The sequence below is a fragment of the Mirounga leonina genome, unplaced genomic scaffold, assembly GCF_011800145.1.
Source record: "Mirounga leonina isolate KUSES-001 unplaced genomic scaffold, KU_Mleo_1.0 Mir_205, whole genome shotgun sequence".
In the NCBI taxonomy this organism is placed as follows: Eukaryota; Metazoa; Chordata; class Mammalia; order Carnivora; family Phocidae; genus Mirounga; species Mirounga leonina.
Window position 1 is genome coordinate 3,473,546 of NW_023270515.1, and position 17,642 is coordinate 3,491,187.

General features: G+C 55.6%; 1 protein-coding gene across 1 annotated transcript in view; it reads left to right on the forward strand.

Annotated features, from left to right (window-relative positions):
• Window positions 1–17,642, forward strand: part of UMODL1 (uromodulin like 1) — a 59,169-nt gene that overhangs the window by 39,088 nt on the left and 2,439 nt on the right. Inside the window, exons 17-22 of the mRNA XM_035028854.1 lie at window positions 1,488–1,825; window positions 6,468–6,613; window positions 7,126–7,362; window positions 7,609–7,768; window positions 9,482–9,566; window positions 15,617–15,818. Coding sequence (XP_034884745.1) covers window positions 1,488–1,825; window positions 6,468–6,613; window positions 7,126–7,362; window positions 7,609–7,768; window positions 9,482–9,566; window positions 15,617–15,798 — 1,148 coding nt within the window. The 3' untranslated portion in view covers window positions 15,799–15,818. The remainder of the gene's footprint in view (window positions 1–1,487; window positions 1,826–6,467; window positions 6,614–7,125; window positions 7,363–7,608; window positions 7,769–9,481; window positions 9,567–15,616; window positions 15,819–17,642) is intronic.

Sequence of the window (17,642 nt, forward strand, 5' to 3'; positions counted from 1 at the left end):
TCCCAGGACCTGGGATCATGACCTGAGCCGAAGGCAGATGCTTAACCGTCTGAGCCACCCAGGCGTCCCGATCTGTTCTCTTAAGGACGTTCGTTTGCAAAGTGCTTCCTTTCCAAGCGAGGCCAGCATATTTTTATGTCCTGACTCGTTTTCTAACGTGTGTGCCTGTGTGTGAATGTGTGTACATGCCCACGTATGTGTCCCTTCACGCTCTCCCACGCGTCCCCAACCTCCTGGGCGGCCCCTTGTATCTCCAAGTGCCTCTGGTGAGAAGCTACACACGTAAGGCCCGCCGTGTTCTCTCAGATTCTAGAAGATGACCTCCAAAGCCTACAGCCCGTGTGATAAGCAACACGTGGGAAATGTTTCTGCTCGGCCCTTTCTTCCCACCCAGGACTTTTCCCATTAAATGGGGCCTCAGTGGATTCAGCACTGACCCTGAGGTGACCCCTGCCATCCAGGGATCTGTGGTCAAGTGAAGCGAGACAGATGTTTATACAAGTCAACGCTTGTCACCGGGAATATGGAATGTGTTCTGCTTGAGGTGGAAGCAGGGGGCTCAGAGGGACTAAGTTGTTGCTGCCTCATGAGTGTGGTCAGGGAGGGCTTCCTGGAAGAGGTATCTTGGAACGGTCTTAAATGACAGCTAGGACAGCACTAGGCAGAGGGAGCTGCAGTGGAGCAGGGGCTGCTGGGTCCATGCAGCAGTGAGAACAGAGCTCCTGATGGTGTACATGGTCCAGGCGCAGTCTGGGCTGGCTGAAACGTGGGCGCCTTCAGGAGATGGGTGGGAGAGAGCGGGAAGCCAGCTGCCAAGAAGTAGGTGAGGCCGGCTGAGAAGGCAGTGAACGCCTCGAGCAGGGTTTGGACTGCCTCTTGGAGATGAAGGAGCTAAGCAGTGGGCGAGCCCCACCTTGAGGGAAGAGAAGACAGCTGCCAGGGTGGCAGGGGATAGAGCTGGGCCCAGGGGGCGGGCTGGGCGGTGTCCCGGGTCTGCTTTGTGCAGACTAGGGAGGAAGCCCTCGGAGAACCCTGCAGGTCTTTATAGGGTCTCTGCGTTCCGGTGGAGGTTGAAACCATGCTTTGGGGGAAGCAGGAAGCTAGGGACTCAGGATCCTGAGAGTAAACATCCTTAACTCACCTTAGAGATTAGAGGGCTTGTCACAGCAAGTCCACAGGCTCGGCCCACACCTGGCGTCAGCCTGAGCGAGGCCGGGGGTGGGGCAGAGGGCACCTTGGTCTCCTGGCCCATGGGAGCCCCCGGCAAGCCAAGCCAGGCCCCGCTGGAGGGCTGGCAGGAACGTGCAACAGATGCCGGGGTGGGACTGTGGCCGGAATGTGCAGTCCAGGTGTGTGCTGCTATTCCCTTCTGACCTCACCCCTGTCTCCCTGCCCTCCCCCCACCCATGCGGGCCGCACAGGCCAGGCTCAGGTGGCAGTCCCTAAACACAGACCCACGCTCGGGGTCATCTCCTTGTGCCTTGCAGGTGACTTCCCTGGCAACACCACCCAGGCTCCTGGCCCCTTTCTGGGCCCCGGCCCGGAGCAGGTCCCCACCCCAGCAGGAGCGAGGGCTGCCTCTGTGCCGGGTACCGGCCAGGGCCCCCAGGACCCGCCCCCGCGGCTGAAACTGACCGAGGCGGTCAGGGTGCTCTGCGAGGTTGAGAAGGTGGCCATCGCCATCCAGAGGCGCTTCCTGCAGCAGGAATCCATCCCCGAGTCTTCCCTGTACCTGGGACACCCATCCTGCAACGTGAGCGACCACAACCGCACACACGTGCTCCTGGTGGCCGGGTGGACCGAGTGCGGAACCGCTGTGCAAAGTGTAAGGGCCGGGGAGCCAGGCTCGGGTGCCCAGAGTGGGGGGTAGTGCATCGAGCATCAGGAGCACCAGAGGGGGAGGGCCCACAACTGTCCCAGGGGGCCAGGGAAGACTCTGCACCCCACAGTCTCTGGCTCTAAGTGGGGGACCCAAGAAAGGGGGACAGGATAGGGCAAGTTCTCACCAGGGGCCAGATTGTGCCCTGGAATCAGGAGACAGTTTTGAGCTCTGCCCTGTGGGATTCTGGTGCAAAGGGCCTGGGGTCGGCCTCAGGATTTAAAGAATACTTCCAGCGACTCTGAAGCGTAGGCAGGATGGACAGCCAGTGGGAGAGGCAAAAGGGAGGACAGCGAAGTGTGTTAACATGAGTGTCCAAGTGTGCATATGTGTGAGAACGTGCATGTGTGTAGGTGAGTGTGTGCGAATGTGCACATGTGTGAGTGTGTGCATGTTTGTGCATGCTGGGCAAGTGGGGTGGTGTGATCAGAAGGACCTGGCCGGAGGGATTGTGGGCCTGAGAGTAATTGTCTTCACTGCAGAGTCCTTGACAGGTGCAGGGTCCTCCCTCTGCCCACACAGAGGGAAGCCCAGGTAGGGCTGGGGCCCCCAGCTGGAGGCACCTCCCATCTCATGTGCAGGGAGAGCTCTGGGCCCACGTGAGCTCCCCTGGTCTGCGGCACCCCCACACCCCATGAGCTAGGCTGACCCGCTCCAGGCCCTGATTCTTCCCAGGTTGGCTCTAGGTCACAGTTAAGACTCCTGTGTCCCTCTTTCCTCCCTTCTCCCCACACTGTGTGCACTGAGCCACCGGGAGGAGGGCATCAGCATCCTCCATGAGCCCCGCCTCACTGGGCATGGTGGCCGCCTGAGAAATGTGCACCCCCTGGGACAGGACGTGTGGAAACCAACATGGTCCCCAGATGCGTGTGGGGAGGACTGTGTGCACAGCCAGGGGACACATGACAGTGGCTGGGTGAGGGGGGCAGAAAGCAGGGGGGATGTGAGGAGGTGGAAGGTGTCTGCATGGTTCTGGGGCGGCGGGGCAGCTGGACCCTGGGTTGGGGGGTGTGCATGGAAGGGCTGGTGTTGGTGGGGGGGGAGGGGCTGGGAGATGGTCTCAGCAGGGGGCCGGCATGGCAGTGGGGACAGGGAGGTTGTCCTCATTAGGGAAGTTGGTCCACTGGGAAGGGACTCAGGAACCCGGACTTCAGCCCTAAGAACCTTGTGATGGCAATTTGAGGCCTTGTTTCCTAGAATGGGGTGGGGAAAGGTCGCCCCATGGACCCGCGGGCTGGTGTTCTGCGTGCCTGGTGACGGTTAGGTCCCAGTACCCGCGTTTAACCGATGGGATCTGGAGACTCAGCAAGGTCAATGGGGGGGTCAAGGTTGCCCTGCTTCCAAGGACCAGCCCTATGGCCTCTGTGACTGCCTTTCCAGGGGCCTTACGAGATACAAGGAGGGCAAAGGCCCTGCACACAGATGCTTCTGGCTGGAGCCTGGTCCCTGCTCCTCTGTGGGGACATGTGGGCCCCAGGCACAGGCTGGACTGAGCGGACAGATGAGGTGCAGGCGAGCCAGGGGCCAGGCGCTAGGGCTGTGGGGTCAGCACAGACCTGGACGTGTGGGGGGCCGTGCAGAGTGGTGCACTTGCACCCTGGGCCTGCTTGCCTCTCTCGACTGTGATTCCAGCCTCCCTGGGGGCCCTGGGTTGAAGGAGCCACCAGGATGTCCCCAGTAACCACAGAGCCTTCGTCAGCCCCCCTCCCACCCTCCAACCCGCACAACTTAAACATGACCCTGGGGGCTTGCTTCTTTTTCTTAAGGATTTCTGAGGCTCACATGGAGGCGGGCTGCACTGACAGGGGTAGTAGCTTCTTGGGGGCCTCAGTTCTGAGCCCCAAAGCCCCAAAGCAGGCACGGGCTGGAGCTGCCACCGAGGGTCTCAGATCCAAGTTAGCACACTGCAGCCTTGCAGAACCGAAGCGAACGATGCTAGAAATGAATGTGGTCAGTGCAGCCAGGCTGTTCAGGGTGAGTCTCCTACCTGGGCAGGGTCCCAGGGGCGGGGTCGCAGGGGCGATCCAGCAAGTGGGCTCTCTGCCTTTGTTTCTCCGAGCTACAGACACCTGGTAGAGCCGTTACATTCAGTGGGGTCCAGGGCCTGTTCAGAGCAGAGGGAAATGCGTCTCCAGTGAGTCATCCCAGCTCTGGAATCCACAAAAGTTCTTGATGTTTTTGACATTTATCAAAACCTAAGATTTTCCAGAGACAGACTTATCGAAGCACAATGGAGTATATATAATTAGCAGGGTCCGCCTCCTCCCTTTTTTTCTTTTTTTGGGGGGGTGTTAAGCAGTTTATATTGTACTGACCTCCCTATTTTTTAGAAGCTAGATCTAAGGCTTTAGGGCTTTCTGCTAAGTTTGATGTGCTGTGTACAGATCATGCAGAGAATGCTCAGAGACAAAGTGATCCACGCCCCAGAAGATTCACCAGTGTACAGAATCATCTTCATAAACACTTCCAAAATTCTTGTGGGGACAGCAGGGAGCTGTCCAGGTTGTCTGAGGCACTTTTCAAAGCGATTTTCAAAGGCACCGAATGTACGCCTTGGCAAGCACACACTCTGGCCTGGGTGTCAGAGTCTTGACACCATGTCTGTGATGACTCTTCACCTATAGGAGCTTCTGCTTCTCAGCTGGAAGAAGCCGCTGGACCTACAAACATCACGTAGATAACTATTCCGAAATATGGAGGGGCAGATACTAGCAAACGCAGAGACAGGTGTAAATTCAAAAGTGTTTCAATGCTTCCATTTTGGGAAAAAGCAATTAAGAACCTAGGCAAGTTTGTTCTCAGAAGCTAAAGCATCACTAGTCTCTACTAAGGAAAATGAATTCCAAGAATTAACGTGGTTTTCACTATTTACTTAAAACTATTTATTTATTTCACTATTTATATAAAAACCTAGAGACACCAATAATATCTGGTAGCTTCCAATATAAGCTAATGGCTGTTTGATGTTGTCCACTTAGTGGTGCTTGCCCGGGTCTGTGTCATATACGCACTAGGAAAATACACTTGCTGTAATTTCTTGTAAGCGAGCAGCAAGTAAGGAGTCGGTGTGGGAGCTGGAGAAGCAGAAGAGCATTCAAAACGTCTTCCCTGCAGTGACTTTCAGTCCAGAACAATCCGAGAGCAGCCACTCCCCCTCACGCTCCTGCAAACTTCGCACCACCTGTGACCCACTCTTGCCAGAGCTTGATTGGGCACTGGATTCCGTGTTTCTATGAGATTCGTGGTCCCATCAGCATGGCTGGTCTCCACATGTCTATTTTCAGCCATTGCTGCCTGGCAGGCTCACCACTTCCCTGCTGCCCACGCCACGTCCGGGGGCTCCTGCTTCAATGGTTGTGTGTTTCCGTGGATGCTTCCCGATGCGGCTTCATCCGGCACCCCTTTTCAGCCACATCCCTTGCTTCCTCCTCACGGGTGGTCTGGCTTGTCTATTTCACATAGTTCCCTTTTCTCTTGTCTACTTCTGAGCTGCTAAGGCCGGTGACTTTAGCAGAAGCTGTGCCACGCCCATCACTAGGCACCAACCACGGACAATCCGCAGCTGTCCATGGCTGGTGCTGGGCCCCGTTCTAGTGACAGCGTAGGAGGTGTCTGTAAAGGGGTGCTGGTCTTGGGAAGCCCACCATCATGACGATCAAACTCCAAGCCACGAGCGAGCAAAATGCTGCAAACGAATGTAACTTCAGGCCTCTGGTCAAACAAGAGACTTGGTTCGGCTCCAGTATAATGATGGTGGTTTTCACAGAAATATCCGTCTCCTCCTATCTGCTCTCCGCTGTAGCACATCATGCCACTGCCCACCTCAGGATCTCCATCTCTGTTTTGGGCTCTGGAGAAATTCTGGAATTCCTATGCACTTTGGAAGGAGCATGGTCGTGCTTGGGCGCACTGCTGTCTGGAGAGTCTCTCCCTCTGCTAAACGTTCACACTGCAAGCAACTAGTCCTTAATCCCAGACAACTCTAACATGATTTCTCTAGCTCCAAACCAGTCTGCTCTGCACTTTGTCTATGGGCTTCACTTCACGTACAGGAACACGCTCAGCGTCTTTCCCTGGGGGCTAAGGTGGGCAGCGTGCTCACACGCCCCGAGTCCCCGTCATGATGACCGTCCCTCTCTGGAGGTTGTCCTCTGCTCCCTGGGCTCCTTGTTATCTGCCCAGCTGATGGCACCGGGAGAGAATGCTGGTGGTCTAGCGCAGACTTTAACCCAATGATTTTAGCTTGATTTCTCCGGGGAGGGTCTTGTGTTCTCATTTTCAGAAATGTCCTGGCGGATTATGTGGGGAGGAATCTGATCTATTATTTGGGGATATCAGCTGATCCAGTTTGCCTCTGGTTCTCCTCTGATGAGGAAAAAGGGCATAGGGCACAGGCTAAACCAGGGGTTGGCACTTCACATGCTCTTTGGCATTTGATGTTAGGAAAAGATTGTCAGGGTTTTTATATTTGGGGGACAAGCTTTAGAGAAGAACCACCCCTCCTTCAGCACCCAGAACCATGGTCTGCAGGCATGCTAGGGGCACCTGCTGGGGCCCGGGAGCACACTGATGCCCTGTTTGTGTTCAGAACGTGACGAACACGGTGGTGAGGACCATGCTGAGGAATGACCTGTCCCCCGAGGGCATCATCCACCACCTGAAGATCCTGAGCCCCATCCACTGTGCATTCCAAAATGACCTCCTGACGTCATCGGGCTACACTCCGGAGTGGGGGTGAGTGAAGAGGTCTCTTCCCATTCCTCCCCAGCTCACTGTCCTCTCTAGCACCTTCACTTTGGATTTCTTTAGGGTTTCAATCACTTGAGGACCCTTTTGTGAGACTGACAGTGGCCAGGACTTGGTTAGTAACTGCCAGCTCCCCTAATTCTTGTCTTCACTTCTAAATTAGGATTCAACCAAAGAAAGCCAGATATGCACCCTAGCTAATCACATGGGACGCCCCTGTCCTAGTGAGCCTGCCCACAGCTTCCCCATTCCGATGCTTCATTGGGGCCAGCCTGGGGCCTCCCCTTCCCACTGGGAGGCTGACCCCTGCCCCTGCCTGTCCTCTAGTCTCCTCCAGACCCATGTCGGGGGGCTGACACACCACTCCACTCAGCTCAAAATAGGTAGATTTTCTTTGCCCGTTCCCATTGGGTGGTCTGTCTTTACTTCCACACTCCTCCAGGGGTGCTTTCTGGGGAGGGGCCACAGAAGCACACTGCTGAACCCACTCACTCTTGCAGGGTTTACACCATTATCGAGGACCTCCACGGCGCTGGCAATTTTGTCACCGAGATGCAGTTATTTATTGGGGATTCTCCTATACCTCAAAATTACAGCGTGTCTGCCAGCGACGACATCAAGATTGAAGTGGGGCTCTATAATCAGAAGAGCAACCTCAAGGTGGTCCTGACCGAGTGCTGGGCAACGCCATCCAGCAATGCCAGGGACCCGGTCACGTTCGGCTTCATCAATAACAGGTGGGTATCGGGTGTAGCCTACCTGGGGGCCTCTGCGTTCCCCGATCCCCACGAATAGGTGGGCCTGGGTTTTCAGCAACGCTGGAGTCTCTGGGGAACGGGAGAGCTAGCAGTCCTTGCCTCCCACATGCAGCGCGGATGGGACACGGTGTGTGGGCAGAGGCGCTGCCAGGAAGCCCGTCCGGGAATGGGACAGGGTGTGGGGGTTGGCTCCTGACTCATGGGTCATGGTCCCTCCCTTCCCAGCTGCCCCATCCCCAACACGCACACGAAAGTGCTCGAGAACGGGGATTCCAGCAAGGCCCAGTTTAAGCTGAAAATCTTCTCTTTCATCAACAACTCCATCGTCTATCTGCACTGCAGACTTCGCATTTGCATGGACTCCCCTGGGACCACGTGCAAAATAGTAGGTGTTGCGCTTTCCTAAACTTGTGTCTGGACTCACGCCCCTGTTGCTCTGAGGAGGGTCACTCTGTTAGCTGAAGCCCGGGGCTTGGGTGGCTCGGGGGCCCAACTTCTGGGAGGAGACACGGGGCCCTGCACACTGGGCCCCAAAAAGGCACAAAATGAGGTGTGGACAGTGGGCAGCCCATGGGTGGATGACCCATGTGACCGGATGGCTAAGCTGCTTCCTTCTGGAGGCCGTACCACCTGCTGGCCATCACGTCGCATCCCATTCCTGCCCGTGATGCTGTGGGGCTTCTCCTCTAGGTGGTTTAATGCATATTCAGGTGTAAAAATATTCCTTTAATTTCATATTATTTTTAGCAACATTGATGGAACACTACTGAATCCCAGTCACTGTGATATTGAGTAAGAGGGGTTTTTTTCCCTTATGTTCATCCTCACAATGGGATCTTGAATAATTTTACAGTCTCATTTCTGTAGACCTTTGAATGTGAAATATGCTTTGCAGTCCTGAGGTTTGAAAGCTATTCTTCATACCAGACAAGCGTGTAGCTGAGGATCACACGTTGTCTGGGCCAAGGACAGTGTAGAGAGCTCTGCTGGCCTCGGGTTGAGCGATGGCATGTTTGTCTCTCCTTTGGGGGCTGGGCTCGTCCCTGTGTGTCTCACAGAACCCCTGCAGCCTCCCTGGGTGACGAGCCTCCGTCACCGGACACGCATAGGAGAAGAACCGATTTTGTTGATGTCACTTTGTCTCATGCAGTAGATCTTGCAGAAAAAAGGACTGAAAGGCACACTGACGCCCAGATGACTATCAGCTAAGGGCGAACACCAGCCTGCACCTGTTCCAAAAGCCCCTCAGAAATACGAAGAGAATTAATACCACAACGAGCTCTGCAAGGAGCTGCGAGTCTTCAGATTCTTTATGATATGGCTTTCCACATTCCTGTCCACGTTCTCGTAGGAGGGGTGCTGTGTTGGCTGCAAGAACAAAGTACCCCGGAGCCCCTGAAACAGCAGGAACGCATCCTCTGAGGGGCTGGAGACGGGAAGTCCAAGGTCAGGGTGTGGCCAGGGCCGGCTCCCCCTGAGCCTGTGAGGGAGACTCATTCCAGGCTCTGTCCTTGGCGCGTCTTCACAGCTTCCTTTGCGTGTGTCTGTGTTCAACATCCCCTTTTCATAAGGACACAGTCATGTAGGACTAGGATCGCCCCCTAATGACCTCACCTTAACTTCATCTGCAAAGACCCTGTTTCCAAATAAGGTCACATCCGCAGGTACTGGGGGCTAGGGCGTCAACATCTTTTAGGGGGGAATAAAGCAGGTGTATAGTGAGCGGGTCCGACCACGTCCCTGAACCTCTCTGGGAGGCAGAGGTGTGGAAAGGAGCACGCAGCTGCAGCAGGCCATGGAGAAGGTCAAGGTGACTCAAAGCCAACGGAGGGCCCGAGCGGCCAAGGGGCCCGGGCTTGGAGACGGCTCAGCAGGTGCTCTCTCGAACCTCGCTTCCTGCAGCCCCTGCTGCCCACCCTCCCTCCTGTCACACCGGCAGAGCCCCGTGGTCCAGGCCCCTCATGCCCTCCGCTGTCTGAGCTCATCCGGCGGGTTTACAACGTACGGACCAGAGTCTCACCCTGACAGAGACCGCATTTCTCAGAGCTGATGAGTTCCGTTCAACTAATTAGAAGTTTCCTTCATTTCAAAACAACAGAATTGCAATGACATCCAGTCCCCAAGAAGCAGTGAAGCATCTGCGACACACCAGATGTCCTGGGGACCCCTCATTCGGTCTGAAGGTGAGTTGGTGACTTGGTTGAGTCAGTTAAAGAAAAGATGCCACTGGTTCCATCTCCCCCGAGTGTGAGCCCTGGGATGGTCGGCAGACGCACCACGGTGGACGCAGCAGCTGGTGTTTGCGGAGAGCCCCAGTTCCAGCCCTGCGTTAAGTCCCTCGCATGCCGGCCCCTCCCGGGACTCCTGGGGGGAGGAGCCCTCGCCGGCCCCACATCCCCACACTGTTGCTGCAGAAGAAACGGCAGGGGCTGCAGGAAGTCAGCTCACGCTTAGATAAAGCTGTGTTTTGAGCTGTGTCACACGAAGCCCATAAAGTTTCCTGACATGGGATAAATACACCAGGTGGGTTGCTGGGAGGGAGGAACGGGGCTACACCAGGTCGGATTCCGTGTGAACACGCGTATGTGTGTACATGTGTACCAGCGTGCACACGCACGAGAAAGCCGTTTATTCTGGGCTTGGCTACCTCAGAAGACGCAAATAGAAAGGTATGGCTTTCTCCCTTGGTGTAAAACTTCCACCATCCATGTGATCTCATCCCATGTGATTTCAAAGGCCACCATCACTTTTCCAGAAAAACATTTTCTCTCCTCTGAGATTGATTTTATTTATTTTTTAATTGGTTGGGGGAAATTGTGTGCTTTGGGTATTAAGACAGAAACCACTAGATGTGCCCCAATATCTGTCCTCCTCTCCTTCATAGTCATGGAACCCCCAGGTTTTTGCTGGCAGGTGGCTGCCGGCAATAAACACTGTAATTCCCAGCCGACCTGGCAGCCAAGTGTGGCCATACGAGTAAGTTCTGGCCAATGAGATGCAAATGGGAGGTCCAGTGACAGCCCCCGAAGGGCTGCCCCTCACGTGCCCCTTTCTTCCTACTGCCTGGCAGTGGGGGGGGGGCAGCTACAGTCAGCTGCCTGGCGGACCCTGAGGGCCTTGGGGACAGGAGCTGGAAGGAGCCCCATTCCCAAGGACACTGCAGAGCAGGTATGCGGGGGCTCGCCTCCAAAGTCCGAGTTTTGTGCCAGAAAGAAATAAACCTTCATGTTCTTTGTCACTGCTATTTTGGCTTTTTCTCCTTTTGTAGCTAAATGTAATCCTGGTCGAATTTCCTTTTTTGTTGTTTTTCTCCCTAACTTTGATCGCCCTCCTTGTCTCTATCGTCCTGCACAAGAACTTTGGGGTTTTGGATATGGGGTCTGAGCCCAGGTCCAAGTCTGATCAGGGCTGGGGAAGGAAGCTGAGGGAGGAGGAAGAGGGAGGGAGGGCCTCTTGGCCAGTGATTCCAACTGCTGGTTCTTATCCAAAGTATTTGTGAAATTTAAAAGATTCCAGGTTTGGGGTCCTACTAATGCTGAGTTTTTGGAGCTGGGCTCCAGGTCCCGGGGTCTGCACTGGTCATCAGACGGTTGCAGGGCCCATCCTAGGACTGCACGCTTATCCTACTGTCTTCATTTTCTCAAACTACCGAGGAGAACTGGTTGGCCAGGGGCCCTGATATACATTCTCATTTATATAAATAGAACTTCTATTTATTCACAATATTATAGATAATGTCAAAACTACTGGAGTGAAGAAGTACTGGGCTTAGAGTTAAGAGACCTGAGTTTGAATATAGTGCTTCTAGTTCTGTGGTCTTGGGAAAACTACTGAGTCTTCTGGGTCCAATCCATCCTTCTTCCATCATTCCTCCATCCATCCACCCACCCACCCATCCATCCACCCATCCATTCATCCATTTATCTATCCATCTATCCATCCACCTACCCTTCCATCCACCCATTCATCATTCCTCCATTCACCCATCCATTCATCCATTTACCTATCCATCTATCCATCCACCCATCCATCATTCCTTTATCCATCCATCCACCCACTCATCCATTCATCCATTTATCTATCTATCCATCTATCCACCATTCCTTTATCCATCCATCCATTCATCCATTTATCTACCCATCTATACATCCACCTACCCTTCCATCCACCCATTCATCATTCCTCCATCCATCCATTCATCCATTTACCCATCCATCCATCCACCATCCATCATTCCTTCATCCATCATCCATCCACCCACCCATCCATCATTCCTTTTTTCCATCCATCCATCCACCCATCCATCCACGCATCCATTCATCCATTTATCTATCTATCCATCCATCCATCCACCTACCCATCCATCATTCTTTTACCCGTCTATCTGTCCATCCATTCATCCTTCCATCCTTCCATCCATCCACTGATTCAGCATTCCTTCCTCCAGCTGTCTACCCAGGATCCATCCATCTATCCATCCATGCACCCACTTATCATTATTTCATCTATGTGACAGGCATACATCTATACGAAATGTCTCGCATTCTCCTTTTTCTCTGCAACATGGGTGACTACATTGTGCCTCCTTTCCCTCATCTATAAACTGGGAACAATAATAATTTCTACTTCATACAGTGCCTTGTCCATAGAAATTACTGGATAAGTGTTAGTTATTATTTGTAACCAGTAGAGTACCACACTAACAACCATTGCAGAGAACACCAAATATAATAAGGGTATAAATTGTCGGGCTCAAAAACAAGGACTGTAATTATTCATTTTGTTCATCGTTCTTTCTCATTGTATTATTAGCTTTTGTTTACTCCATTACTGTGCCACACAAATAGACAGAAAAAGCATTTAGAAACATGGAATCTCCTAGTTGGTGGAAACTTCACATTTTAATTGTGTACATGAGCAGAAGTAGTGTTGGAGACTACAGGGGTGAGATGGACTGGCAGACAGATCCCTTCGGAATTGCCCCCCTCCCACCCTGTGCCCACACTCTGTTCCCTATGCACCCACGCTCTGCCCCCACCCTTGATGTGCGTCCATGCTCTGCTCCCCACCTCCCATGTCACCCACGCCCTGCCCCCCATGTGCATCCATGCTCTCCCCTCACCCCCCATTCACCCACACTCTACCCCCCCCCAATGCGTGCCCACATTCTGCACCCCCCACATGTGCCCACACTCTGGCTTTGCCATCACCATCACTCCCACTGTAGGGAAGACTGAGAATACTTGGGGATTTCAGGGAACATGGCCAAGATCACAGGCCGGTACCTGGACAAGCTGGGCCTCCCAGAGCAGTTCCCGGCTTCTCCTAACCCACCCTGCTTTCCTCTTCTGGGGCTGCACAGGCTTCTTCCTCCCCAGAGCTCCAGCCCTCACACCATCTGTGTTGGTTCTCTGGGGCTGGTGCCACAGGAAACTAAGTGCACAGACTGGGGGGTTTAAAACAGGAGAAAATATTCTCTCACATTCAGGAGGCCAGAAATTCAAGATCAAGGTGTCAGCAGGGCTGGTTCCTGCTAGGGCAGCGAAGGAGAGTCTGTCCCAGGCTCTCCCAGCTTCTGGCATTTGCTGCTCTGGTTCTCTTTGGCTTGTAGGATCCCATCACCGGATCTCTGCTTCTGTCCTCACACGGTGTTCTACCGGGCCTCTGTGTCTTCACCTGGCCGTCTTCTTATAAGGACGTGGGTCATATTGGATCAGGGGCTTCTCCTGCTTCAGTGTGACCTCATCTGAACCTAACTCATTACATCTGCAATGACCCTAGTTCCAAATAACATCACCTGCTGTAGGACTGGGGGTTAGGACCTCGACATGCCTTTTTGGAGGACACACACAACCCCGTGCATTGGTAATGTTAAGGCAGAATCCATGTGGGCATCGTCCCTGAATGTGTGCTGCCAGCAAACCTTCTATCAGCATCACAATTTTCTGATCTAATTTTTGGAACTCTCCCATGGCCATTTGCTTTGCCAGACACCTCATTATTTCTCACTCACTAGAGTTTCTTTGTACAAAGAGGAAGAGAAAGTTTAGGTGATGTCTGCCAGATGCTCAAATGTTCCCGCAGGAAGGGTCTGGAGCAATCATCGAGGCCGATCAAGAAGTGAGGAGCCGGGGGTCCCCAGACAGCGGCTGAGCTAGAATGCAGACCTCTAGAAGGGGCTGTTTTCCCTGGGGTCGCACCTGTGCTGGGAGGTTCTCTATCACTTTTCCCCACAGGGTGCGTGTCCCCTTCGCCAAAGCATTGATAGCTTAGTGTTTTTGCAAAATGACTATTTGTGTGCATGACCCCAAGTGGCCATGGTAACCCTCCTGCGCGTGGGCGCGGGCTGCCTGAGCTATCCTGATGGGGGACCAGTTTTTTGTTAGAAGATGGACAGGTGGCTCAGCTGTGTGACCCGCATGCAGCTCACACCACCAACTGGTCTCTTTGCGCCGGGTGGACATCCCCACCGGTGGCCAGGGTCATGCTGCAGGATGTGCTCGCTCTCCACTTCCAGCTCTCTCACGTGGGCCCACCTGGAGCAGCTCTGGGTCAGCGGGTCGGTTAGGAGCCTTTTGCTGCAGGTAACAGGAAACCAAACCTGCTCATTCGTCCCCGGAGCCGGCCGTCTGGGCTGGCTCTGGGCTCCACTGCGGAGCAGGGTCTCTCTCTTCTGTCCTGCTGCCCAGCGTCCTCAGTGCCGTCCACCCGGCTTGTGCTACCAAGCTGTCCCGCACCCGAGGCACAGGAGGACGGCAGGGCCCCATTATAGCAGCCCCCAGAGGCTGGATCTAGGGACCAGCCATGTGGTGGGGTTGGGGAAGCTGGCTGTCCGGAGTCCGGGTGCCTTGGGAGGTTGTAGCCATTCTAACATCTGTCCCCAGGGTCTCCGTCCCTCCGGAGGAGGGGATGACCTATGTTCCAAGCAGCCAGGAGGGGGTCCCCAGTGCCATTGCTGGGCCACCCTGCTAACTGTGCACACCTGTGCCGTGCCCTGGCCGACCCAGAGCAGTGTCTACGCAAGCAACTGCAGAGGAAGCAGGATCCGGGTGCCGCTTGTCCCCCAGGCGGACACCCCGATGTAGGAGGACGGAGGTGAGCGAGAGGCAGCTGCCCGTCAGTGGGTCGCACCCGCTCGCACTGGGCTCCACGGCACCCCGTCTTCCTCGTGGGGGTGGGCAGGTCTCTCCCCTGGGATGTGGGGGGGCAGGCCAGAGGGCTGCGTGGTGGCCTCCTTCTTTCTCTGGCCGGGCGGGTTTCTCCTGCGGTAAAATCGAGGGGAAATGCACACACCATATGGGGAACCCTTTTAAAATCAGCAACCCAGTGACATTTCACACATTCACCGTGTTCTACAACCACCCCCTCTCTCGAGGTTCAAAACATTTTCATCACCCCAAAAGCAGCTCTGCACCAATTAGGGGGTCCCTCCCCACCCCCTTCCCTCAGAACCTGACACCAGTGTGCTTTCTGCCTCTGGTTTTGCCCGTTCTGGATAGTTCTAGATGCAGAGTCATACTACATGTGGTCCTCTGTGACTGTCCTCTCTCACTCGGCAGGAGGCTTCGGAGGCTCCTTCCTGTTGCAGCATGCATCAGGACTTTGTTCCCTTTTAGGGCCCGACAATATTCCGTTGTGTGGATGGACCACATTTTGTTTATCCGTTCCTCCTTTGGTGAACGCTTGGGTTGTTTCCAGCTTTGGGCTATTGTGGATACTGCTGCTATGAACATGGTGTCTGGGAAGGCAAGTCCTGATTTCCAACTTCTTGGAGTCTGCTCTCCTCTGTTGCTATGGGCCCTCCGTGCCCGGGGAAGGCCCGCGCTCTCTGTGCTGGGACCAGCCCCGTGTCCTCACGCAGAGCCCAGCTGAGCCCTCGGCCTCCCCTAGTGATTGTCCAGAACGCGGGCAGGCTGAGCTGTCCTGGCTGATGCGCTGCTCTCTTGGGGTTGGGACACCTGCTTGGTCACCTTTGGGAACCCACACGCACACGGGCACGTGTGGAGCCTCACGCCACGGTGCTCCAGATCAGTCAAATGCAGATAAGAATGGCACAAAGCGGCGGACACCCGTGGAGAGCTCGCTCCCTGGCCGCTCCGTCCCAAGCCCTCCATTTCGCCCGCACCGCAGGGTCGCAGTGCCGGGGCCGCGGGCGGTACCAGGACCTCAGAGACGCGTCCCTCCTGGTTCGGGCAGACCTCCCTCCCACCTGCGCCCGTCTCGTTGCCTGCAGGTGAGCGTCCAGGTGTGCAGCCAGGCCTGGGAGCCGGCTACCTCGTCCTCATCGTGGTGGCTGTCTTTGCCTTGGTGGCAGGAGCAGCTGTCCTTGTCATCGTGCACTACCAGAGAACGACCGGCAAGTACAACTTCGGAGCCCAGTCGGACGACTTCAGCTACCAGGTGTTCTCCGCGTAGGAGGCCCGGCCGGCCTGGAGGTGGGTGAGGAGCAGGACCCTCGCCGCTGGGGGACACCGCACAGTGCGTCCCGGGGGCTTCGTAGGTGGCTGTCAGGTTCCGAGCCCCGTGGTGCAAAGCGACGGACCGGTCGCGGGAGGGGAACTGGACCATCGGTTGTCAGGGACCAGGTTGTCAATTTGCACAAGTGCAGAGCCCGCGGAGCCCAGGGCAGTGTGGCGGGGTGAGACAGGCGCCCCTCAACTCCCAGCTCTGTCCCACACTCCTGGGCGGCCCCGGGCGAGGCCCTGAGCCCCCAGTGCCTTGGTTTCTTCATTTTCCCTCGTTTGTAAAAGGGCCGTGTGATGACAGTACCAGCTGCATGATGGCGTCTGGCACCCCGAGTGCCGAGCAAGTCCCCACGATCATCCTCGGTGCTGTGTCCCCGCAGCCTTGCCCCGGCCACGCGCTGTCCCTCGTGGCCTGGGTGAGGCGCTGGGCACACGGCGTCTGCGCGGCGCTGACCGGCATCCGTGATTTTAAACACTCGAACCCCGGGTGTGAAGACGCTCTTCCGAGCTGTCGGGGGGCGTGCGGGCTCCTTTGTGGGCTGAGGGCCGCTGAGCCCCGACAGTGCCGTCCGTCTTGGGGCTCAGTATCACTAGCATAGACCTTCAGGGGGGTGCCAGACTGTTACTTCTGCCAAGGTTCTGAGATTTTTACAAAAGAGGAAAAGAAAAGATCACAGGCCGCCTTTGGGCACCTGTCTGTGATTGCGCCTCCAAACACCGTCCGAGTCCATGAGGTTACGGAGGCGACAGCAGCCGGAGCTTGGCTCTGGGCCCTGGGGCCACACCAAGGTGTCCTGGGCACCACCCTGCACCTACGCCCCTCACCTGCGCCCTCCCCTGTGCCCCCTCCCCTGTGCCCCTCCCCTGCACCCCCTCCCCTGCGCCCTCCCCTGCACCCCTCACCTGCGCCCCTCCCCTGCACCCCTCCCCTGTGCCCCCTCCCCTACACCCCTCCCCTGTGCCCCCTCCCCTTCACCCTCTTCCCTGTGGGCTTTTCGCCCCACTGGCCTGCCCCCTCACCTGACAGGAGTTAAGGACTCAGGAGGCGAACTGAACGTGGATTTCGGTGTTCTCATCTGACACCTTCAGCAGGGGACACAGGCTTACTTCTCTCTTGTTCTCTCCCGACTCTCACAAAACCCAGCATGGGAGAAGAACCACTCCTGTAGGAATTTCCAGTGGGAAAATGGCAACACCCCCGCCCCCCGCCCGGGCAGCATGGACTTGCCCAGGGCCACACTGAGTCACCAGTGCTAGGGGACATTCCGCAGGGAATCCCCCCTCACCCCCGGCCTCAGTCCTGCCCCCACACTGGCTTCCCTGCCGGGCACAGAGTGTGCTGCCTGGCGCGTGGGGTGGCCATGCCCACCCCTCCTCAGCAGGGCCCCGCTGGCTGGCTGCAAGGTCACATGTAGCCGGAGGGAGGCTTTTCTTCTCTGTCCTTTGGGGCTCGGTGCCCGGCTCCTCCCAGCAGCGATGCCTTTCCCTGCACAGCTGGGTTTCCTGTCTGCATATTCCCCAGACTTGAGCTGCTTTCTCCCCACGCCCTTAGTGACCCTGTCGTCTTACTAGGGTTCTTTCTCTCCCCTCTCAAGCAGGCTCTCGGGGAAGGAAACTGTTTCTTACTAATAATATTAGCAAACACCCAGGAGTGCTGAGCACATGGGTGCATCAGAACCCTTCCTAAGCACTGTACATGAGTTAACTCATCCATTGTGCACGAGTTAGCTCTTCCACTGTACACGAGTTAACTCATCCACTGTGCACGAGTTAACTCATCCACTGTGCATGAAT